Source organism: Takifugu flavidus, chromosome 3 (assembly GCF_003711565.1).
Source record: "Takifugu flavidus isolate HTHZ2018 chromosome 3, ASM371156v2, whole genome shotgun sequence".
Classification (NCBI taxonomy): Eukaryota; Metazoa; Chordata; class Actinopteri; order Tetraodontiformes; family Tetraodontidae; genus Takifugu; species Takifugu flavidus.
In genome coordinates this window covers 5,668,505-5,692,532 of record NC_079522.1, presented here as the reverse complement: position 1 = coordinate 5,692,532, position 24,028 = coordinate 5,668,505, and the positions used below count along the sequence as shown (strand labels likewise).

The following is a 24,028-nucleotide window of genomic DNA, read 5'->3' as shown; positions in this document are numbered from 1 at the left end:
CAATGGTGTAGTGCCTGCAGGGGCCTTAAGGGCTCCCTGTGGGCTGTGTTTTACACAAATAGCACATTGTGAACAAAATTTTTTTAAGTAGGTATGAAGTCCTATAGTATAATAATGTTCATTAACCATCTGTACCATCCCTCCTGTTGAGACATGGCATGGCCCATGGCTCACTAATGCTGCCCATTTATGCATATTCTGGGGAAGGATTGGCTTGTTTCCTATGGTTAACAGTCCTTTGTCATCCAGTTTGGCTCCTCGCTTCTTCCACGTGGCCTTTTCTTTTTCTGGAGCACTTTGTTGCATTTCTTTTAGAATATCATTATCTGCAGGTTCTAAGGTAAATGATTCCTCATTATCAAGAAGTGTGTTGTTATTTGCTGCAGCCTTTGCGGCTCTGTCAGCAAAGGCATTGCCTTGTGAGACTGCGTCTGTGTTGTTAGTATGTGCAGTGCATTTACATACAGCTATTTTACGTGGCTGCTGTACTGCTGCCAATAACTTTTTTAACAGTTCTGCATGCATGACCGGTTTGCGGTCGACGTTTTCATCCCTCTTAAATTCCATTGTTGAGCAAACACAAACAGCGTGGAAAAAGCATATTGACTATCTGTATAAATGGTAACATCTTGTCCTTTGCTTAGTTCACAGGCACGTGTGAGTGCGACGAGTTCTGCAGCTTGAGCAGAATAGGAGGAGGGAAGTGATTTCGCCTCCACCACCTCAGTTGCTGTAACTACTGCATAGGCAGTTCTAGTGCGTCCACAGTCATCCTTTCTCGATGATCCATCCACAAAGAGTGTCTGTCCTGTAGTCAACGCGACATCACTGAGATCTGGTCGCGGCAGGACCTTGGTGGAGACCTCATCCAAGCAGTTGTGCTGGTGTCCCTCTTCTGCGGTGGGTAGCAGCATTGCTGGGTTTAAGGTCGTGCAGCGACGAATCGTCAGATTCGGCTGAGACAGCAACACTGCCATGCAGGAATGATGACGTGCGGGCGACAGGAATGCTATCTTACTTTGTAGCAGCAGTATTGACACTGCATGTGGAACTAGCAAAGTTAGCTCATGATATAGCACCACTCCTGCGGAGGCTTTCACTGCCTCAGATGCTGCCACCACTGCTTTAACGCATGGTGGGAGTGCACAAACTACGGGATCTAGCTTGTGGGAGTAGTAGGCCACTGGCTGCCTCTTCTCTCCGTGTTTTTGCAACAAAACTGAAGTCATAAAATTACCTTTGCAATCTACGACCTGCTCAAAAGGCTTCTGATAGTCTGGCAGCTTTAACACTCCAGCACCTACAAGGGCCTGCTTTGTGTGTGTAAATGCTTCTTCAGCTTCAGGGGTCCAAGTTAACACATCAGTCATTGCTAAGGGATTATCATACATCAATGCTTGTAAAGGGGCAGTTATTTTCGCATAATCTAAGATCCATGATCTGCAAAAATTCACTAGTCCTAAGAATGACATCATCTGCTTCTCTTACCCACAGATTAACCATTCTATCTACAGACCACATTCCTTCGGCTGTGGTACGAATCATCAACTGAAGCTGAGAGATAAGATCTCTTCCTAACAGATTTACGGGACATGTGGTGGAGATCATGAAAGGGGCTTTAAGTGTGATTCCACTTACAGGGTCACAAACATCTACAGGAACTGACATTCTTTCTTTGGTTATGAGACCATTTGCTGATCTCACAAAAATCTGTGTAGAAGTTGGCTTTAGAGCTATTGGATCTCTAATTACTGATTTACCTGCACCCGTGTCTACTAAAAATGTTAAAGAATTACCTAACACGGTCAGTTGTATTTCTGGTTTGCCTTCAGCAAACAGGAAGATGGTTTCTAAGTCTAAAACATCTTCTAAGTCATCTTTTTCAAATTGGTCAAATATTGTGCCCTGATTTGTTTTAATTTTTGTGAAATCTTTTTCTCATGCTATAGTCTTCAAAACTTCCGTCAGTCTTTTGTCTCGTGGCCGTAATGGCGCTGTAGTCAGCTCGTCTAGTAAAAGTAGTTCGCATGCGCTCGTACAGTCTGTCAAGTCTGTCATTTAGTTCTTGGCTGCCAGGCTGCCATGGTTGTTGAGTGACTGGATCCACTGGGACCCAATCTCCTCTAACAGTGCCCCATTTCTTGCCATTAACACACATGAGGACTTGCTGTGTTCCAGTACCGTTAGTATAATAACTTCTTTTAATTTTGTAATATTGCCTGGCCTGTCTAAGTTACCATCCCAATCGAACTTAGTCATTCACAGCTGAACATATGAGCATGAACCTGGATATTTGTCTTCCATGTGTTTACATGATGCTGGAATTTCGAATTTAGCACCTTTTGTGGAATGTTGGTTGCCCATGTTTGCACTTTATTTATCAGTTTTTATGTACTTGAGTGGAGACGCCTGATCTCCCGACTGAACAACCCTCAATCCATACAGGATATCTAGTTCAGTCCCTCCGCCGTGGCCTTATAACCCCTCTTTTTTAATCAGGAAAGTATACACCAAGCTTCTACCTCCGAGGAGGCGGGTGTATCTTGCCTCTGCTTCTCTCCTGATGACCAGGCAGGTAATACCGCGGTATATTCCGTGTAGCGCTTTTTGTGTCTTATACTCACTCCGTTGTCGCTATGGTTTCTCTCTGAGTTGTTTTAGTGCCTTCTTCCCGTCACTGGAGATGGTCGCCCTGGGAGGGACGAAGACCGGCCTTCCGTCAACTCGTGATGAAAGGTCTTTCACTTCGGACGTCCTTTTGACTCCGGCTGTGCACAGACTTCGGCGTTCGGTCGTCCCACGGCGCTCCTCTCCAGGTCTTGGGATCCGGCTCGAAGGACCAATTTTTGTGAGGGTGATGTTTGGTCACCCGCGCTGTTCGTTTCCTAGACTCAGATCAACCACACAGACAACAGGAGGCCTTGCAAGGGAGAGCTGACGAGCAGTTCAAGCTTCCTCTCTCAACTCCGTCCGTCTGCTGCTCGCTCTCCTCTTTTATTTGGTTCACACAACATTTGTATCAAAACAACTTCATGATTCCTTCTCCTCCTATCTCTACGACTTCCTCGTGTCCTTGAACATGATACCTCCCAGTGCTGGGAACATAACACCTACAATACTTGAGTCAAACACTCATACATTCTTTTTGATTAAACATTCTAAATCTACTTACTATAGCATTGAAACGATAATAGTAATAACAATAATTCTTCTCACAATTCCTTCCACCGATCCACAACATCCCGAGTTGAGGTCAGCAGCACACCATCACCACTATACACAGTGTTGACAGTGCACTGCTTCCCCTTCCTCAGACGCCGGATGGTGGTCCAGAACCTTTTCGAGGCCGTCCGAAAGTCGTTCTCCATGTCCTCACCGAACTCTTCCCATGCCCGGGTCTTTGCCTCGGCAACGGCCGTAGCTGCACTCCGCTTGGCACGCCGGTACCCATCTGCTGCCTCAGGAGTCCCACAGGCCAGTAAGGCCTGATACGACTCCTTCTTCAGCTTGACGGCATCCCTCACCGCTGGTGTCCACCAGCGGGTTCGGGTATTGCCGCCACGACAGGCACCAACCACCTTGCGGCCACAGCACCGGTCAGCCGCCTCAGCAATGGAGGCACGGAACATGGCCCACTCGGACTCAATGTCCCCCGCCTCCCCCGGGACATGGTCGAAGCTCTCCCGGAGGCGTGAGTTGAAGCTCCTTCTGACAGGGGACTCTGCCAGGCGTTCCCAGCAGACCCTCACAACACGTTTGGGCCTGCCAGGTCTGTCCGGCATCCTTCCCCACCATCGGAGCCAGCTCACCACCAGGTGGTGATCAGTTGACAGCTCCGCCCCTCTCTTCACCCGAGTGTCCAGAACATGCGGCCGCAAATCCGATGACACAACCACAAAGTCAATCATCGATCTGCGGCCTAAGGCGTCCTGGTGCCAAGTGCACATGTGGACGCCTTTATGTCTGAACAAGGTGTTCGTTATGGACAATCTGAGACGAGCACAGAAGTCCAGTAACAAAACACCACTCAGGTTCAGATCGGGGGGGCCGTTCTTCCCAATCACACCTCTCCAGGTCACACTGTCATTGCCAACGTGAGCATTGAAGTCACCCAGGAGGACGAGGGAGCCCCCAGAAGGAGCACTCTCCAGCACTCCCTCTAAGGACTCCAAAAAGGGTGGATACGCTGAACTGCTGTTTGGACCATAGGCACAAACAACAGTCAGGATCCGTCCCCCCACCCGAAGGCGAAGGGAGGCTACCCTCTCATCCACCAGGGTAAACTCCAATATACAGGCACTGAGCTGGGGAGCAATGAGAATTGCCACCCCTGCCCGTCGCCTCTCACCATCGGCAACTCCAGAGTGGTAGAGAGTCCAACCCCTCTCGAGAAGACTGGTTCCAGAGCCCTTGCTGTGCGTCGAGGTGAGGCCATCTATATCTAGTCGGAACTTCTCAACCTCGCGCACCAACTCAGGCTCCTTTCCCACCAGAGAGGTGACATTCCATGTCCCTAGAGCCAGTTTATGCAGCCGGGGATCAGACCGCCAAGGTCCCTGCCTCCGGCTGCTACCCAAAACACAATGCAGCCGACCCCCTTGGCCCCTCCTACAGGTGGTGAGCCCACGGGAAGGGGGTCCCATGTTGCCTCTTCGGGCTGTGCCCGGCCGGACTCCATGGGCAGAGGTCCGGCCACCAGGCGCTCGCCAACGTGCCCCACCCCCAGGCCTGGCTCCAGGAGGGGGCCCCGGTGACCCGCATCCGGGCAAGGGAAACGTAGGACCAATGCTGTTGTTCATCATAAGGAGGTCTGGGCTACCCTTCGTCTGATCCCTCACCTAGGACCTGTTTGCCATGGGAGGCCCTACCAGGGGCATAAAGCCCCAGACAACGGAGCTCCTGGGATCATTGGGACACGCAAACCCCTCCACCACGATAAGGTGGCAGCCCAGGGAGGGAATAATCCAAAAAATGGTTTTATTATACAAACACAAAAGGGCAGCCACAAAAATCTCAAAAAAACCAACAAAGTTACCGGATCCACCTAGCCACACGAAATCCTCCGACACTGGTAGGCCGGAGTCTTAGGCCGTAAATAGGCGGCTGATCACTGATGTCCTGCAGGTGCGCCAACAGGTGGCCGGAGCATGGCTCCACCACGCCCCCTGCAGGACAAACACAACTGGGAATCCTGGATCACAACATTACCTCCCCCTCAACGGGCGCCTCCTGGCGCCCTACCAGGTCTCTCCGGGTGGGGGCGGTAGAAGTCACGGGAGAGGTCGCTGTCCAGGATGAAAAGGCGAGGGGCCCACGATCGCCTCATCGGGCCGTAACCCTCCCATTCGACGAGGAAGTGGAACTCTCGTCCCCGTCGACGGACGTCCAGAATGCGCCGGACTCTCTAGGCAGCCCCCCTATCCCCGACCTGGGGGGGAGGCGGGGGCTCGGACGGAGGGACCAGGTCCGATTCAGCGACCGGCCCCCCCTGGAACGGGAGGTGCTTCGTAGGGAGGCAGACCTTCTGGTCAGGCTGATGGGACAGGGCTGGAGTCCAGTGCCGATTGGCCTGCCGTTGAGAGTGCTGGGAAGCCCGTAGGAGTACAGCACAACCACGTCTCCGCTCTTTCCTCCACCGGCGTACGTCTGCCGGCACCGAGGGCACCGCCACCTTGCCCTCTGGGATGAACAGCCGGTTCGACGGAATCCCACCTTGATCCAGAACCGATTGCTGGGCCGCTGGGACCGTCTTCTTCACTTGCCAGGATGTGGCCCCCAGGAAAACTGCAGCGGCTCTACTCCCGCGGCAGAGCGGACCACCGACCGTGGACGCCTGGATTGCGCCCCCTGGACACACCACAGGAGGGCAACGTCCCACCCTCTTAGCTCTCCTGGTGGAGTCCGAACCACCAGGCGTGGTGGTGAGTGCAGAGCGAAGACAGTTGGCCCGACAGGCCACGCTCCAATTCACTCTCCTGGTTGACCAATCGATCTGGGGGTTGTGGCGAGCCAGCCAGGGAGACCCGAGAACCCCTGGGGAAGAGAATGCCGGGATGACGAGCAGGCGGATCTGCTCCCGATGGTTCCCGGAGACGATGAGGGTGAGGGGTTGGATCTGGTGCGTTACCATAGCCAGGACCTCCCCGTTGAGGCCAATGACGGGTCTTGGCTCGGGCAGAGTCTCGATGGGGACACGGGCTTGCACGGCCAAGTCCTGGCTTATGAAGCTGTCATCTGCGCCTGAGTCCACCAAGAATGGGGCAGAGACCGACTCCCGGCCCCAGCGGAGCGTGCACGGCAGGGTTAAGCGGGGCAGCACGGAACAGGAAGCGCTCGCCAACACTCCCACGCGTGTTGACGAGCCTAGTTCCCCTGGCTGGGTCGGGCAATCAGCGACGAAATGGCCAGCCTGGCCGCAATTAAGGCAGAGGTTCGCCGACCGCCGGTACCGCCGCTCCGCGTGGGAGAGTCGGGATCGTCCCAACTGCATAGGTTCGCCATCGACATCCTCCTGAGGTGGAGCAGGGGCTAGAGTTGACAATTCAACCGGAGCTCCACTTCGCCCGGACACGCTCTCCAAACTCCTCTCTGGCCAGCCCCTGTTACTCTGCCGGTGTCTCTCCCGCAGACGATTGTCCAGCCGGATCGCCAGGCTGATGAGCGTCTCCAGGTCCCCGGACTCCTCCCGGGCGGCCAACTCATCCTTGAGTGCCTCCGCAAGTCTTTGGGTGAACACCCCCCGGAGGGCCGTGTCGTTCCAGCCGCTTCTGGCTGCGAGAATGCGGAACCGGATGGAATAGTCCGCGACGGAGCTGGAACCTTGGTGCAGGGACAGGATCTGGGATGCCGCTTCTCCACTCTGGATCGGATGATCAAATACCCGCTTTAATTCCGCAGTGAACTCCGGGAAACTGGAAGAAGTGGGTGTCTGGTTCTCCAGGACTGCCGTGGCCCATTGCGCCGCTCTCCCAGAGAGAAGATTCACGACGAAGGCGATCTTCGCCCTGTCGCCGGGGTAGGTGAGGGGCTGGAGGTCGAAAACCAGGGAGCACTGAAGCAAAAAACTGGCACACACGCCAGCCTCACCAGAATATCGCTCCGGGATTGGCACGTGGGGCTCCCGTGGTGCAGCGGCCACTCGCTGCGTAACGACTTCCAGCGCCTCCGGGGCTGGTGGAGACGGTACCTGCTCAGCCCGTCCCAAAGAGAGCAGGTCCGTTACGCTCGTGTTGAGCGACTGGAGCGAAGCCCAAATATCTGTGAGGAGCTGGTCGTGCTGTCCCAGCAACCTCCCTTGAGCCTCCAGTGCGCGGCGCACTGCGTCTTGATCTGCCAGGTCCATCCTGGTCGGAGGATTCTGTTAGGGTTCGTGGTGGTTTAGGACCCGAACGCAGGCAAGACGCAGTGATGAATAATCCAAAAAATGGTTTTATTATACAAACACAAAAGGGCAGCCACAAAAATCTCAAAAAACCCAACAAAGTTACCGGATCCACCTAGCCACACGAAATCCTCCGACACTGGTAGGCCGGAGTCTTAGGCCTTAAATAGGCGGCTGATCACTGATGTCCTGCAGGTGCGCCAACAGGTGGCCGGAGCATGGCTCCACCACGCCCCCTGCAGGACAAACACAACTGGGAATCCTGGATCACAACAAAAGCTACAGTTTTAAAACAATCTTCTTGAAACTTCTTTGTCAAATCTACAGGTCTTACTTCTTACACATATATGTCATCTGACATATAATTTTTGAGCAGGTGTTAGATGATGCTAATGATTTTAATTGTTTATTCAAATATATGAAGAACAATAGTTCAGTTTTTAAAATGAAATATTTCACCTGGTTTCTTTGTGATGTGTGTGCTGCTTGAGTAATGTTATAGATTAGCTTGTGTTTACAGAGCATTAGTCTAATGTGTAGGCAAATATTTCACGTAAAAATAAGCACCAGGAGCGCATACAGTCGGTGTTGATTGACATAATGTCAAATGTCACATTCACTGTAGGCATGGACAGCAAACTGTACTTCACTGTCACCTTGGTGGTGCTAGCATGGGAATGTGTTTGTTGGAGTGTGCAGGAACACAGGTGGTGCCTTCCCATCGGGGGGGGGGGGGGTCTAGTCAGACCCATTAATTAAAATGTTTTCTGGTCAGAGCTTCTGTGGCTTCAGCAAAATCAAGATCAACATGTCAACATGTTCATCTCATGTTCAACATATACGTTTAGACAATCGACACACACTCACATCACCATTACACTATAAAAAGGGAACAACTCTACAAGAGGAGCAGGCAACTTCATAAAAACACACCCATACTCGCTTACCCCCTTCACTGGTGCAGGCACACATCATGCTTGAGACTCTATATCAGGGGTGGGGAACCCCCGGCCTCCGGGCCGTATACGGCCTACGAGACCATTTCTACCGGCCCGCAACGCAATAAGATTTTTATATTTTATATGTGCACTTGTACAGTGGGACCGTTCGCTAAACTCCGCGAGCTGCGAGTAGCAGCGGTAGCGTATTTTTGCCTTTCGTATCCTGAAATTTCTTTCGTAACAAGAGGAAATATTTTCCCGGTTTCTGAGATAAAACAGACGGTTATGTTATGTCCGAGTCAAGGTCAGGGTCGGTGAACACAGCATGTGATGTACATAGTGGGCTGGACTGATTGACACGGACGAAAAATGCCTAGCGAAACACGCTAAACTCGACGAGTTGAAAGGACAGATGAGTTTGGATAAAATTAACGCTCTTCGCCGGAGTTTGGAGGCTCAACAAGCAGCTTTCACACGACCATGTACCGACAGAGAGAATATTACGCGTGCAAGTTTTGTGGTGAGTGAATTAATAGCCACGAAGCTGAAACCTCACGTGAACGTGCCTCGTAGCCGCCGCTGAGGCGCTCGCGCGGAGAAAGTAAAATTGTTTCAAAGCGTGAATTTTTTTCGTGAATAACTACTGAACTAAGACATATATTGTTATATTCCAGTGGCTATCGGTATGTTTTTTATGGTCAAGGAATCTAAATATGTAGTCAAAGTATATGTGGGACTAATATTTATGGTGGAAATCACAATATGCCAGGAATTGTTGCGCTTGGTGGAGGTCTGTGCTCTCCGAGTGCTTTCTAGTTGTTATTATTATTGCCTTTATCTTTCTATCTTTTTCATTTATTTTCTTGATTATCTTGTTGTATTGCAGTTTTTGTGAGTAGAGGCCTCGAACAGGCCCTTAAGGGTCTCTTGCCTCAACTCTGCACCTTTTTTTATTGTTTTGTATGATCATGAAAACATATTTTATTGTACTTTGTCATTTTATTCTATTTTTTTGGTGATTTTATATGCATGTGTGCTAAATAAATAATTCAAACTCAAATGCAGCAATCATGAGACTTAGTAACACAGTGGTTATAGACTCTTTTTTTGCATCCCTAGGTATGTGTTCATAATAGTATGGCCCTCGGAGGACTTTATAAAAATTGAAATGGCCCTCGATATGAAAAAGGTTCCCCACCCCTGCTCTATATAAATAAATGTAAAAATACATCTTTTCCTATCTCATTTACAATCGTGGCAGTTTCAAATTTATTCACCATCGAGCAGTTTGATTGTTGCTTAGCACAAATGATTTACGGCTGCCGACACCTGATCACTGATCAAAGATATTATGTCCTAATTATATCATCATATATGTCCTAATCATGCGGTTGTAATGGGGCTTGATCCTGGACACGCGCATTTCCAAATGTGCAGAGGTCAGAACACTGCAGAACCCTTTTGGAGAATATTTGGAGGATACGCCGATGTGTCCTGAAAAGACACATTTTCGACTTTAGCCTCCTGGACTTGCTCAGCGGGAAGTTTTCCTCAGTCTTAAGCTGGCAGCACGATAAACGTGTACGCAGCAAGAAAACCAAAATGAGATGGTTTACAATGTACTGAAAATGATAAAATGAAACAATTTTAAACTAGTGAATCTGGAAAAAAAACCTGACAGAAAATGTGTAATATGTATCATGAAGTGCACGCTTGTGTGCTTGTGCACCTTTTGACAGGAAAAGGTGTATTTAATTTCCAGATTTAATGGATGAATACAGTAAAATGCATCAGGTTGACCTTGAGTTCAAGTGAACAGAACTGTACAAATTCTATGAAGTTGTTTCTGAGACATTCTGAGAATGTGGCAGGTGGAGGACTCAAACGCATGAGCCCTTTTCCTCTTCGTGACAGAATTTTAACTTTAGCTTTTCACACACTCCTGGTCTCGCAGCACTTAGGTGCACCCTCTGTTGTCCTGGATATATGGCTCTTCAGATTTTGAAAAGGGACAGCCAAACTGAACTCCAACTCCAGAAATGTCCTCATTCTGATAGAAAACAAACAAACCCTGGTCCTGACAAAGCTAGGAAAACAAGAACATGGATTCACAGAAAAATGCCTGATCAAATCTTATTGCTTAAATGACACTGAAAAACACACAATACACATAAAAATGCTCCCAGACACATAAAATGTGCACTCAAAAGCAGGTATGGACATGGCCATAACCCTGCAAGTGCACAGACAACCCTCCTCCTCTCCAAAACAATTTATTTTTGGTCTTTTGGTTTCCCCCCCGTGACACAGTCGGTGTCCGTTTCAGCCAGCTGACTAAAAAGGAGTCAGGGTGTTTGTCTGAGACGTTCAAGCGGCGTGTGAAATCTGATTACAGTCTCGCACAGAGGCAGGAGGGCGAGTGCATTTATCGTTGCCTCACTTGCCCGTCTGGCTGCCCTCCAACCAATATTCATTTTTGCTCCTTTGCTTTGTGCGCCATAACTTTAAATAGGTCTTCTTTCTTTTACCTCAATATTAGGTTAAAATACAAGGTCGTGTCCAGCCGATTAACCTTTTGCATGGAGAAATCTGTTTTTACCCCGTCTTTGCTCCCCCCCGTTCGAGTTCACTTCTCATTTCCTGTCGTCAGCGACACGTTGGGCTCGGGAATTTTGGAACGTGCCTGACCTGTTCAGTTTGGTTCTGGTCCGGATGTGACAGTCGGAGCCGATGTCAGAATGAAACCCCTCCATTGTCAGTCCGGCAGTCATCCGTTGACCTCTCTCTTGACCTCTGAGTGCCATAGCTGAGCCTCAAAGGCGTCGGAGCCACTTTGACACATCCACATACAGATCTCTTATTCACAGCAGAGTCCCAGGTCATCGGGCCAGAAATTCCGATGAGAACCGGTCGCACAGATGTCAGATTTGTTGTGTACGATGTCTACACCGAGTCTAATTCCTCCACCAGTTATCCTGAATTGCTTATCTGCTTTTTAATTTCCCAATAATCTGCAGAGTTAAACGGAGACCTCGCTCCTGTCGATATGGCTGCTTAAGTAATAACCAGCAAAGGAGACATGCATTTAAAACACTCGACCCTACTGACCCAAAATAATTGGAGATAAACACAGTTGGCGCCGCCATGAGCGGAACCTAATCACATCACTTTCCACCATCGGAGTGGTGTGGCCTATTGATCCAGTATGTATTAAAGCACACAGGCATTATTGGCTCATCAGTCTGTGGGTGAATGTGGGCACAAACACTCCAAGGATCGATGGCTCCAGCGACGGGAAAGAACATGCTTTTTCTGTGTTGGGTATAGTAAAAGATTTTGTGCCTCTGTGACTTTTTAGCCCTGAATTTTAGATACTAAAATGCAATTGCACCCATGCTAATCAAATGACTGCTTGTTTGTGTTGCAGACTTATTGATCCGATGCTTAAACGCTCTTTAACCTGCAGATGTTGTGATTTAAACAGTACCTTGAAGTGGAACGTCTCAGCAAATACAGCTTATACTAAATACTGACACTTCTCTTCAAAATAGTGATGTAATGGCAAAACATATGAGCTATAACTCCATGCTACTAGCATTTTTGCCTTTGCTGACTACTGGGGAGGATTTGAGGGGTTTAATGAGATCAGCTCCACAATGGGGTTACCAGGAAAAATCCTGGAAATGACCCAAAACAGAAAAAACTACATTTGCCTTGTGCTAACACTGAGCTCTTGGGAAGGCATAAACATCTTCTTTATCATCATCCTCCCCATCATCATCATCTAATCATCATAGATCAATCCTCGTGTCTGTCCACTTTAGGGGTCTTTCGCATAAAGGCTACTGGGGCTGAGCCTTTAATGCTCCCTCTGTCTCCATTCCTGACAACATCTTGGCTTAATTGCAGCGCACAGGCAGCTCTTTTTGCTCTAGTAATGGCAGGACTAAAGCTCTCAGGGTTGATCCCCCTGATTATGGGGGTGCTGGACATATGCTGTAATCCCAAGAGGATCCGCCATGGTTAGATTTATTCGCCCCTGCTAAGTTTTCAGGGAGAATAAGCAATTCCAAATTATCTATTACTTAAAGAAGAGAAAATAGTGAACTTCCACTTGGCCACCTTAGCTCCTGTCGTGGATTTTCCCCTACGCTAAAACACTCAAACTTATGTTTTCATTAAATCAATATACCTATGCCAGTGCCAATGAATTGAAGTGCGGAGATACCACAACAAAGTCGAATGATGAGTCAGGGTCAGCTGGTTCACGATCCAAACGATGGTTTATTGTCGGTTCACAATCCACCACGCATGAGAAGTAGCCCGGGCTAAGTCTGAAGTCTAACAAGAATTACCCATCTTTTATACTATTCGGAGCCTGGAGCTACTCCGCCCCGGGCTCCTCCTTTTGGTTAGCTATTTTTACTCATTTTCCACCATTAAGTACCATTTACCATACCTATCAGGAGTCAGGTGTACCTTACATGGTTTTTTTTTTAAACAGACACCTCCTTATTCAAACAGACCCACATATGTGTGTGTCGTCTTTGACAGGAGCTAGCGTGTGGGGCCATCTGTTCAGGGTTCATGCCAAAAGAATATGAAAGCTCATGACCAGTGAATGTGACAATTACAGCTGCGGGTATCTCACTGTTATTGCATAAGAACAAAAATCTCTCCAGCTCACAGACCCAGGCCATTATCTGTCTTTCTATCATTTTTCTCCTCATTTTTCCCAGAAAAGCAACTTCATAAACACAAATGTGCCTTAAATCTTGTTTGTTGATTGTTCCACACAACTGCATGAAACGCTAAATGGTAGTACGTTATTTTTCAGCAGATATTGTAAAAGAAAAAATGACGGTGCTACCAGATTTTACTGATTGTTTACAAAAAGGATAGGGGGTTCTGTCCTCAGAGAACTCCTGTAATTAATGGTACCAAGAATAAGGTCAATACTTCATCCTTGTTTTTGTGTTCTCTCTACTTCAACGCTACCTGTCTAAATCCTAAATTTATGGCCTGACATCACTCCTCTCGTTTCCCGCAGCCCCACTAAAGCCAGAAAAGATGTTGCGGAAGAAGATATTCCTATTTATCGTTGCCATAAGTACCCTCAGCCTTCTGCTGCACCAAGGGATCCACTCAAGCTGGTAAGTCGAGACCGAAACTTCTTTTCTCACATCATATGGTAACTTAAGCTTCTGCAGGCGACAACTCCTCTCATCTTGTTAAAGACAATTTAACACAGAGGCTAATTATAATTTGTTAGCATGTGTATTTTTTAAGCATTTCCAACTTTAATCGAGAGACCAATTATAAAAGCGGAGTTATTTGACAGCACTCTTTTCTGTTCCCATGCTAATTGCTTCGTTTTTTACCCATTTTATCTGTTGCTTTCCCCCTAACCATCATTGTCTTTTCCCAGGATCATGGAGCCTTTCTATTTTAGTTGTCCTTCGCTCCAGTCCCACCCTGCACCAGGCCTGAAACCCAAGCACACCAATGTGGCCTTCCTCAAGACGCACAAAACGGCCAGCTCCACCATGCAGAACCTGCTTTTTCGCTTCGCAGAGCGCAACAACCTGACGGTGGCGTTGCCGGTGCAGTCTTGTGCTCACCAATTCTGTTACCCGGACACTTTCACCTCCCACTTTGTCCATCCACACACGTTGCCGCCCAACATCATCACCAGCCACATGCGCTTCAACAAGACAGAGCTGCAGTGGCTGATGCCAAACAACACAATATACATCACGATCCTCAGAGAGCCCAGCGCCATGTTTGAATCCTCGTTCACATATTTCTACCATCACTGTCAGAGTTTCATGAGAGTCCGAGATGGCTCCTTGGAGACTTTCTTTACCGATCCCTGGCGCTATTACCAAGCTAAAGAGAAGGACTCCATGTACGCGCGCAACACTCTAGCCTTTGACTTGGGTTTAGACAAGGATCGCTCAGGAGAGGATGAGGAGTATGTGCAGGCCTCTCTAGCGGAGGTAGAGAAGGTCTTTTCCCTAGTGATGATTGCAGAGTACTTTGATGAGTCACTAGTTCTCCTTCGGCATCTCCTCTCTTGGGACCTGGATGACATTCTGTATTTTAAGCTCAACATGCGGAAGGCAAGTTCCAAGCGCAGCCTGACACCAGGCCTTGCCACAAAGATCCGCTCCTGGAATTCATTGGACGCTCGTCTCTATGATCACTTTAACGCATCCCTGTGGCGGCAGATTTCAGCTCTAGGTCTGGCCTGTGTCGCCCAAGAGGTGCAATTTCTCCGCCAGGCCCAAGAGAAGCTAATGAGAAGCTGCTTTGATGGGACAGTGCCACTCCTTCGGTCTGCCTCACAGATCAAAAACAACAATCTCCGCCCCTGGCAGCCAAGTGGGAAAGTTGACATTATGGGATATGATCTCCCGGCAAATCTCAGCCGAAGATATTCAAGCCAGGCTCAGGAGCTCTGCTTTAAGCTCATCATGCCAGAGGTCCAGTATACACAGGTGCTTCTACAATCCCAATCCATACGCTACCAGTTGCGGTCTCCTCAGCAGTCATACCCTCTCCCTCTGCCAATTCGTAGAACCACACCACGGCATCCACAAGTGCAACAGAGCCAGCTGCCTCCTTCTGCCCCCGGCTCTGTTTCAGTAACGAGGTTCACCAACTCAAAGCAGACCGCAGCACCTCAAGATCCTAATGTTGGGACTGAAACCTCACAACCCAAAATGCAGCCACTGAAAAATAGAGACTTGAATACAATCCTGTGCCCAACAGACTGCACAATTCTACTCTTGATACGCCGGTCTCTGGTTGGCCCAGGGTGTGGGAAACTGGGCAATGGTCATTGTTGGATCTGTCTTGAAATATGTGTTAATATGGGTGGTTACACATTCCCAGACTTCACCTTGAAACCCCAATTCTTACTTTTGTGAAACAGAAAGCCCCGTTCAGCAGATCCCACGGGTTATCTCTTCACCCACCATCGCTGCTTCTGCTTGAATTTTACAAAAAAACAACTTAATTGTTTTTGGAGGAGTGGGGTGGTGGTGGTAGACTTTTCAGTTCATTTCTACAAAAAGGTTCTTACTTATGTATTAGTAAGATCTATATTTTAAATTTTGGTGATGCAGGTGGTGTGGTGTGGTGTGGTGTGGTGTGGTGTGGTGTGGTGTGGTGTGGTGTGGTGTGGTGTGGGGACACATTAAATTACGACACAAAAACAGTCTTTTTGGCTGATCTGTCCCCTGAACCCTCCACCTGAAAACGTCCCCCGACATTCATTATTGTGCAACCCGATCAGATAAAAGGGCCCGTTATTGGGTTAGTTGAGAGCTAATGGTGGAGGAGACGTACGTGGGAGGACGGGGAGGTGGTGTCCACGGTAGCCCCCCCTCCCAGGGGAGAGTGGGAGGAATGGTTTTTAAGAGAAAACAACTGAACCCTTACAGGAGGACGGAGAACGCCGATAATACGACTCTGACGTGACCGCCAGCCCCCGCCCACACCTACACACATTCAAATCCGTTTGATAGTGTAGATACATGCACACATACACACACTCATCTAAAAGACAGCTTCCAGAATTGGATTACCAGCTCTGAATGGAGTCGGCTCCCCTCCGCTGGGTTTTCGTCTCCATCCCCTGGCGGGACTGGTGACACACACACACACACACACAGACACACACGCGCACACTAGACCTCCCTAATTGGTGGGCTGTGTCCTCATTACATGTCCAAATATATGCATGTGCTTCTACTGTCTCTCGAAGGACTATGGATTTCAAGTGACATGCTTTCACTCTCTCTCTCTGTGCGTGCATGTGTGTGTGTGTGTGTGTGTGTGTGTGTGGTGTGTGTGTGTGTGTGTGGCAATGCCAGCTGTGCACTTGATAGCAGTGAACTTGAATCTCCATCTGACTATGTTGTACTCATGAGGGTGGGGTCAACAAAGCTTGAAGCTGCCTCCTGGGACTGGGACACACACACACACACGCACGCACGCACGCACACACACACACACAGGTGAGCTTGGGATAAAATGATCTTGCTGCAGGCTGCTGATTCCTCTCTACTTTTCTATTTAAATTACATAAAATGTTCATTCAAAAGTAAAGCATGACAACACCGTGCATCTCATATGTGCGTCACAGAGTTACCTCTTCATCAACTGCAGACCCTTCTATTCTCCGCGTGAGTTCGCTTCATTCATTCTGGCCGCTGTTTACATCTCGCCAGATGCGGACGTGCGTGAGGCTCAGCGCACGCTCGCGGACTGTATTCAACAAGTGGAGCGGACCTATCCCGACGCTCTGGTTATCGTGCTTGGTGACTTTAATCAGAGCAACCTGAGATACGAGCTCCCCAGATACAAACAGTTTATCAAATGCCCCACCAGAGCAGAGAACACGCTGGATCACTGCTACACCACAGTGAAGGACGCGTATCGGGCCATCCCCCGTGCTGCGCTAGGACTGTCTGATCACGTGATGGTCCACCTGATCCCCACATACAGACAGAAACTTAAACAAACAAAGCCATCCGTGAGCACCACGAAGAGATGGACCAGTGAGGCTGTGGAGGAGCTGCGCACGTGCCTGGATACAACTGACTGGGACATGTTTAAAGGGGCCACACATGATCTGGATGAGTACACGGACACTGTGACCTCATATATCCACTTTTGTGAGGAGCGCATTCTACCAACGCGCACTAGGGTGAGTTATTCCAATGACAAGCCCTGGTTCACACCGAGACTCAGACAGATCAGGAAAGAAAAGGAAGCAGCGCTGAAAAGTGGAGACAGAGACTGCTACAGAGAGGCCAAATACCAGTTTAGCAAGGAACTGAGGAGAGCTAAATCTGTGTATTCGGAGAAACTTCAGCAGCAGTTTACTGCTAACGACTCTGCTTCTGTGTGGAGAGGCCTGAGGCAGATCACCGACTACAGGCCTCAGGCTTCAAAGGGTCAGGACGACAAAGCCCTTTGTCAGAGCCTGTCCCTCCACTATGCCCGCTTTGACACCTCGTCAGCCATGCCCAACACCTCCCCTCCCCCCAGTGCTGTGTACTTTCCCCCCTCCTCTTCTCCCTGTACACAAACTGCTGCACCTCAAGCCACCAATCTGTCAAACTGATCAAGTTTGCGGATGACACCACCCTCATCGGGCTCATCTCCAATGGCGATGAGACTGCCTACAGGAGGGACGTGGCTCGACTGGTGTCCTGGTGCGGACACAACAACCTGCAGCTGAATGCTCAGAAGACAGTGGAGATGATTGTGGACTTCAGGAAAGTCACAGCCCCTTTGCCCCCCCTTGCCCTCATGGACTCCCCCATCACCATCGCGGACTCCTTCCGCTTCCTGGGCACCACCATCACCCGGGACCAACCATCAGCTCCCTCATCAAGAAGGCCCAGCAAAGGATGTTCTTCCTACGGCAGCTGAGGAAGCTCAAACTGCCTCCCAGGATGTTGGCGCAGTTTTATACGGCCATCATCGAGTCCATCCTCACCTCCTCCACCACCGTGTGGTATGCTGGTGCCACCGCCAGGGACAGACTAAGGCTGCAGCGCGTCGTGCGCGCTGCCGAGAAGGTGATCGGCTGCAGACTTCCATCCATCCAGGACCTGTATATCTCCAGGACCCGGAGGTGTGCAGGTCGGATCACGGCCGACCCTTCCCACCCTGGTCACGGACTGTTTTCCCCCCTCCCCTCAGGCAGGAGACTACGGTCCATTCGGACCAAAACCTCCCGCTACACAAACAGCTTCTTCCCCTCTGCCATCAGGCTGCTGAACACCAAGTGACTTATCACTTAAGCACCATGTACAGCAGCCAGTCGGACTCACGAACATCACATTACTCCTGCTTTGACCTGCACTATTTCTTACCACTCACTATTTATGTATACACTGTATATAAGTCTTATTTTATTTTATTTATCTTATTCTAGTGTGGTGTTGATGTCTAGTGTTATGTTGAATGTCGCAGCGGCACACCATGACAAATTCCTAGTTTGTGTAATACTGTGTATTACATGAACAATGGCAATAAACCTTCTTCTGATTCTGATTCTGATTCTGATTCTGATTCTGATTCTGACAGAGTGTGTCACTCATCCAGACTCCAGAATAATCTGGCGGAGGCGGGATTAGTCAGCCTCAGGTGTGATCGATCGCCGTCCACGTCATCCACTCATCGCAATCCCTCCCTCCATCGTTACCTGTTCAGTTCCTCATCCTCTTCTCTCGCCTCCTCCCTCATTATGTGCCCAGGAGGTTCTCCAGGAGGCCAACCTGATGCTGCTGGCATCCTCATGCTTATGTAAGCCACCGGCGGGCGGACGGACTGACAGACAGACAGAAGAGAGGATGTTAAGGCTCCTGACTTACTTTATGAGTCAGGGAAACTCGAAGTGCCAAATCTCTGAAGAGTTTCTTTTGTGTTTGCTTGGAACGGCAGAATTTTATTTGCATTTATTTGCATTGCAGGTGCTGTCAGACACATTAAATCAGAGCAAATTGACTTTTTGCACAAAATAACAGGCAAGGGGAGCAAGAAACTGCCTTAGAAGTTCCTAAAGGAGTTTATTTTCTTCCATTCTGTGTACTAGATGTGGAAACCTTCCATTTGCTGCCTGGATCACCACAACCACTTTAGTGCCCCCTAAGAGAGTATTTGCAAATGAAAATGAGCATTTCACGCCCTCAAAATTGGATTTTTACTATCTGGCTGCTCCATGCAATTCGGACTCCTTTAATATCAACGTCTCTGACTCGTCTTTCCCATCAAAAAAAGAAAAAGGCCTCCGACAGCTTCTTCCTACATGCTGCAGGAGAACCGGAGACTTCTTGAACAGATGTTGCTGTCAGGATAGTTCTGTGAAGATATGCGCTGTGAGGGACAGGCCCCCATCTGCGTGTCCCGCCCCCGCCCCTCTACACTAATTTTTATTACACATCATAACACTGAGCGGCAAGAGGCTTTAAATGAGGCTTTCAGATTGATCAATTAAACTGCGCTATGTCGCCCCCTTCAGATAGTTGCAGTTACTACAGTAAGGGCTACAGTAAGTTTGAGTATTTTCCTCCACCAATGACAAATATAAATTAATAAAAAAATTAAAACTTATTGTTTCACAGGTTGCTGCTTAAATTATTCAACAGCGAAAATGCTATAAATGATGCTAAAACATTTGCATCAGTTACTTTACAGCTACTGTTTATCTACATAACTGGAAAAATGGTCATTTTTAAGTGTAAATTTTATTTGGAGACTGTTAGTGTTCTGTTATCAGAAGAGGATATTTGTATTCACTCAGGTGCACAGCAGAGTGATGGAGGATGTGAGGAGGCAGGAACAGAGGAAGGAAATGAGGGAGGAGATAAATGACCACAAATTGATGACTGTCCAGGAAGATGACAAAAAAAGGGATGAAAGAGAGAAACTGCGAGAGGAGGGCAACAGCAACAAAATTTGACTCAAGAGGAACTGAAAAGGAGGATGGATGGATGGATTAGGTGCATAACTAGAACAGCAGAGGCCAGACAAGGTCAGAATAGCAGCAAAGCCGAAAGGAGAAGAAACTGCTACAGCTCACGTTGAAACGTCGGCCATCTAGAAACTCAGGCGAAGAGAAGCTACAAAATAAAGAAGAAAATTGCGACATCACAGGAGGAAACTTGTGGATGAACAGTTGCTCTGCAAGGATTTAATTACGTTTGCATCCCTCATCACGCGTATCAGCACTGAACGGATGGAATAAAACTGCGGCACGAATGACTCTGCAGTCGGCCGCTCCCCGGCCTCGGAGCCGTGACTCTAGCTGTCACCTCGCTGTCAGTTTCTGAGTCCGGGAGACGCCAAGGTAGTTTTCTCTGTCAACTGGACTGGGTTTCTTCTCTTGAAGACGTTTTGCCTTCTATCCAGAAGGCTTCTTCAGTTCTGAAATCGCTGGGGAGAGAGCTTGAAAATATATAGCCCCTGTGGACCATTTGCATGCTAATGATCCGGGTGGTCACCTGAGAGTCGTTAGCAGGGTCATTGGTCGGGTCGTTCACCTAGTTTCTGTTGAGGTGTCTTACTACAGAAGCTGGAAAAGGATAAAGCCATTGACAGACCACAATACTACCGTCTATATCCAGGAGAAACCATCCCTTGCATTTATGGATTGCCCAAGATCCACAAACCAGGGACCCCTCTCAGACCCATAGTAAGCAGCATCAATTCTGTAACCTACAACATTTCCAAATACTTGGCCTCCATCTTGTCGCCCATGGTTGGCAACACCCCACACCACATCAAAAACTCCCAAGACTTTGCTCAAAAAGTCGTTGGACTCACACTACTTCCAGAAGAGACTATGGTATCTTATGATGTCACATCACTCTTCACGTGCATCCCCACCGCCAGTGCCATAGACACCATCCACAAGCACCTTCTATTGGACAAGAACCTTACAGAAAGAACAACCTTAACACCGGCCCAAATCTGCACCATGCTGGACCTGTGTTTGAACACCACCTATTTCCAGTACAGAGAAGGCTTCTACAGGCAGAAACATGGCTGTGCCATGGGCTCACCAGTATCCCCCATAGTTGCCAATCTATACATGGAGAAGGTGGAATCCCAGGCCCTGACATCCTTCACAGGAACTGCGCCAAGCCACTGGTTCAGGTATGTTGATGACACCTGGGTCAAAATTCAAACACAAGAATTGGAAGCGTTCTCCGATCACCTCAACAAAACAGACGAGCATGTAAAATTCACCCGGGAAGATGTAAAAGGAAACAGTCTGGCCTTTCTGGACTGCGCGGTCAAGATCACTGAGGACAGAAATCTCACCATCGAAGTCTACAGAAAACCTACACATACTGACCAGTACCTCCAGTTTGACTCTCACCACCCACTGGAACACAAGTTGGGAGTGATCAGAACTCTCCAACACCGGGCCAGAGAAATACCCACCACATCCCAAGGCAGAAAGAAGGAACAGGACCACATTAAGACAGCTCTCAAAACATGTGGCTACCCAGACTGGGCCTCCACCAAAACCTCAAGAAAGCGAGACCCCAGCAAAGGAGAGGAGGAGAGAAACAAACGTTGCAGCGTTTCCATCCCCTACCTGTCTGGAGTCTCGGAGAAGTTTAGGAGGATCCTCCAGAAACACGACATACCGGTTCATTTCAAACCCAGCAACACTCTCAGACAGAGGTTAGTACACCCAAAGGACAAGACACCAAGACCCAAACAAAGTAATGTTGTTTATGCTGTACAGTGCCAGGAGGAATGCAAGGAACTGTACATTGGGGAAACCAAACAACCTCTCCACAGAAGAATGGCACAACACAGACGTGCCACCTCTTCGGGTCAAGATTCAGCAGGTCCACTTACACTTAAAGGAGAGTGGGCACTCCTTCGAGGACAGCCAAGTAAGGATACTGGCCAGAGAAGACCACTGGTTTGAAAGGGGGGTCAAGGAAGCTATCCATGTTAAATTGGAGAAACCATCCTTGAACAGAGGTGGTGGCCTGAGGCACTTCCTATCACCCACATACAATGCAGTCCTCCACTCCTTCCAACAGCAAAACAAACATTCACACCATTCCAGGAGACCCAGTGACTCATCACCATGTGACCCAGCAGACAAAGGGGAGACACCTCAACAGAAACTAGGTGAACGACCCGACCAACGACCCTGCTAACGACTCTCAGGTGACCACCCGGATCATTAGCATGCAAATGGTCCACAGGGGCTATATATTTTCAAGCTCTCTCCCCAGCGATTTCAGAACTGAAGAAGCCTTCTGGATAGAAGGCGAAACGTCTTCAAGAGAAGAAACCCAGTCCAGTTGACAGAGAAAACTACCTTGGATGCAATGACCTGGATGACTGAGAATTTACACAGACAACTTAAGGCCCTCTGGTTTCAGAAGTGTGTTTGAGTTGAATTGACACAGTCATAAGTGGTTGCGGTGGGCACAATGGGCAATCTTCCATGATTCCAGTGCGATTATTCCTTTTTGGCTCAAATTGTTGGCATCTTGTCTCGGTCCGTGCCCTGAAACGACTGTGACAAAGCTTTTTCTCCGGACACAACACACATCAATGGAACACTTGGGGACAGGAGGCACACCGAAACACAACAAACCACATTCCAGCCAATCACTGGTAAGATAGTTGAGGGTAGCCATTTTTTTTCCGTTTTAATTCCTAGCTTCTTCTATTGGTCCTTGCTAGCACTTTTCGCAGGAACGAAAAATACTGCAAACAAGAATCCTTTGCATACATTTTTTTTAAAACCAGCTATAGCTGACAAAATAAAATCGTCAAAATATGGTATAAAGATTCAGAATATAAATTTACCCGCATTTGGAGTTAGCTCATCAGCGACGGTTGCGTAGCAACCTTTCAACGTCGATGCGCGCTCGTGACAGTTATGGAACGATTGAGGGGAGAGAAGCTCACGCTGTTTTGGTCTTTATTTACTTTGACTATTAGCGGAAGTGGCGTCACGCAAGAGCTCAAAATGCGCGGTTGGAATTGTAGCTCCGTTTGGCTAATGTCGTCGATTAAGAGGGATGTCTTTTTTTTTGGAAACACGGGAAAATGTGTGTTAAGTTAGTACTAACAGCTTTAACAAACAAAACGGCCTTCGGGCTGAATTTTGCTGTTTAAAGCAGCCGATGTTAGATGAAGTACGCATTAATTGGATGTGTACATCAATACATCAATTAGATGTGCGTGCTAGTGACCCCTGCTGGCAGAGAGAGCTAATGGACAATCCAAACCTGATCGGAGTCTAGTTGGCCGACAGATGTGCACACTTGCAGTCACTTCCTGGTTGAACATACATGGGCTGCAAGTGACGTCACCAGTTCAAGATGGCAGCGCCTGTATCCCATGTGTTTTAGCAGTAGAGGCATATTTTAGAAGATTCTCTAGCCTCATTTAGCTTTCTGCTAGCTTGTAGATGCACAGAATATGCACTCAGAGCTGCAAAGTACAGCAGAGGTAAGCAAGTTTGTAGGCTACAAAGGATGATTGTTAACATTATTCACAATGAGGAAAAAATATGTTTAAATGACCTTTTCTATATGAAGGTAAGAGGAGTTGCACATCATTGTGAGCTGCAAGCACTAGCACATTATTATGCGGCTACTGTACCTATCATTTCTCTCTCACACACGTTATCCTTTCTTGCAGCAGTGTCCAGTGTCTCTGCTTATTTCTCCCTGTGACTCAGAGATGCTTTCTGCAGCAATGAAACCACAATATATCACTTCCATTTTACTCCACACTCTAAAGGGTTTGAGGGCAGTGTGTGTGTGTGTGTGTGTGTGTGTGTGTGTGTGTGTGTGTGAGAGAGAGAGAGAGAGAGAGAGAGACAAGAGTGAAGGGAGGGATAATTTATGTGTTAGCATGCTCACATGCTCTGATTAATTAGCATTATCTTGGCCATGATGGCAGCCACACCGCTGGAGGAGGTGATCTGGCACGTGAAAGATGTTGGAGAGTGGGAGCTGTCACCACGTGGCAAATGCCCAGTGATGTAATTCATAGAGCCATGCATCATTTGAGCCATAGTTTCCCCAAACCCCTGAGTGTGTTTACCAGAGCGGATCCTGAGAAAATGGTAAGAAAGACGTCAGTCGGCCCAGACTTTGGAGGGCACAATGGTCTGTGCCAGATTGGAAATAAATTG

The 24,028-nt window shown here is 48.4% G+C and overlaps 2 protein-coding genes and 1 long non-coding RNA gene across 4 annotated transcripts in view; all 3 read left to right on the top strand.

Annotated features, from left to right (window-relative positions):
- Positions 1-16,167, top strand: part of LOC130522141 (galactose-3-O-sulfotransferase 3-like) — a 36,444-nt gene extending 20,277 nt beyond the window's left edge. For both annotated transcript variants that reach the window (XM_057026195.1, XM_057026194.1), the window contains exons 2-3: positions 13,373-13,475; positions 13,751-16,167. In XM_057026195.1, the coding sequence (XP_056882175.1) occupies positions 13,393-13,475; positions 13,751-15,254 (1,587 nt within the window). In that variant the 5' untranslated portion in view covers positions 13,373-13,392 and the 3' untranslated portion in view covers positions 15,255-16,167. The remainder of the gene's footprint in view (positions 1-13,372; positions 13,476-13,750) is intronic.
- Positions 1-18,396, top strand: part of LOC130522140 (uncharacterized) — a 38,151-nt gene extending 19,755 nt beyond the window's left edge. Inside the window, exon 2 of the mRNA XM_057026193.1 lies at positions 18,113-18,396. The gene's annotated coding sequence lies outside the window, so the exon portion shown is untranslated. The remainder of the gene's footprint in view (positions 1-18,112) is intronic.
- A 6-nt stretch (positions 18,397-18,402) lies between these two features.
- LOC130522144 (uncharacterized) lies at positions 18,403-19,455 on the top strand. The gene is made up of 2 exons (XR_008949562.1): positions 18,403-18,489; positions 18,600-19,455. It is a non-coding gene; the product is annotated as an uncharacterized LOC130522144 (long non-coding RNA).
- Positions 19,456-24,028: the final 4,573 nt, after the last annotated feature.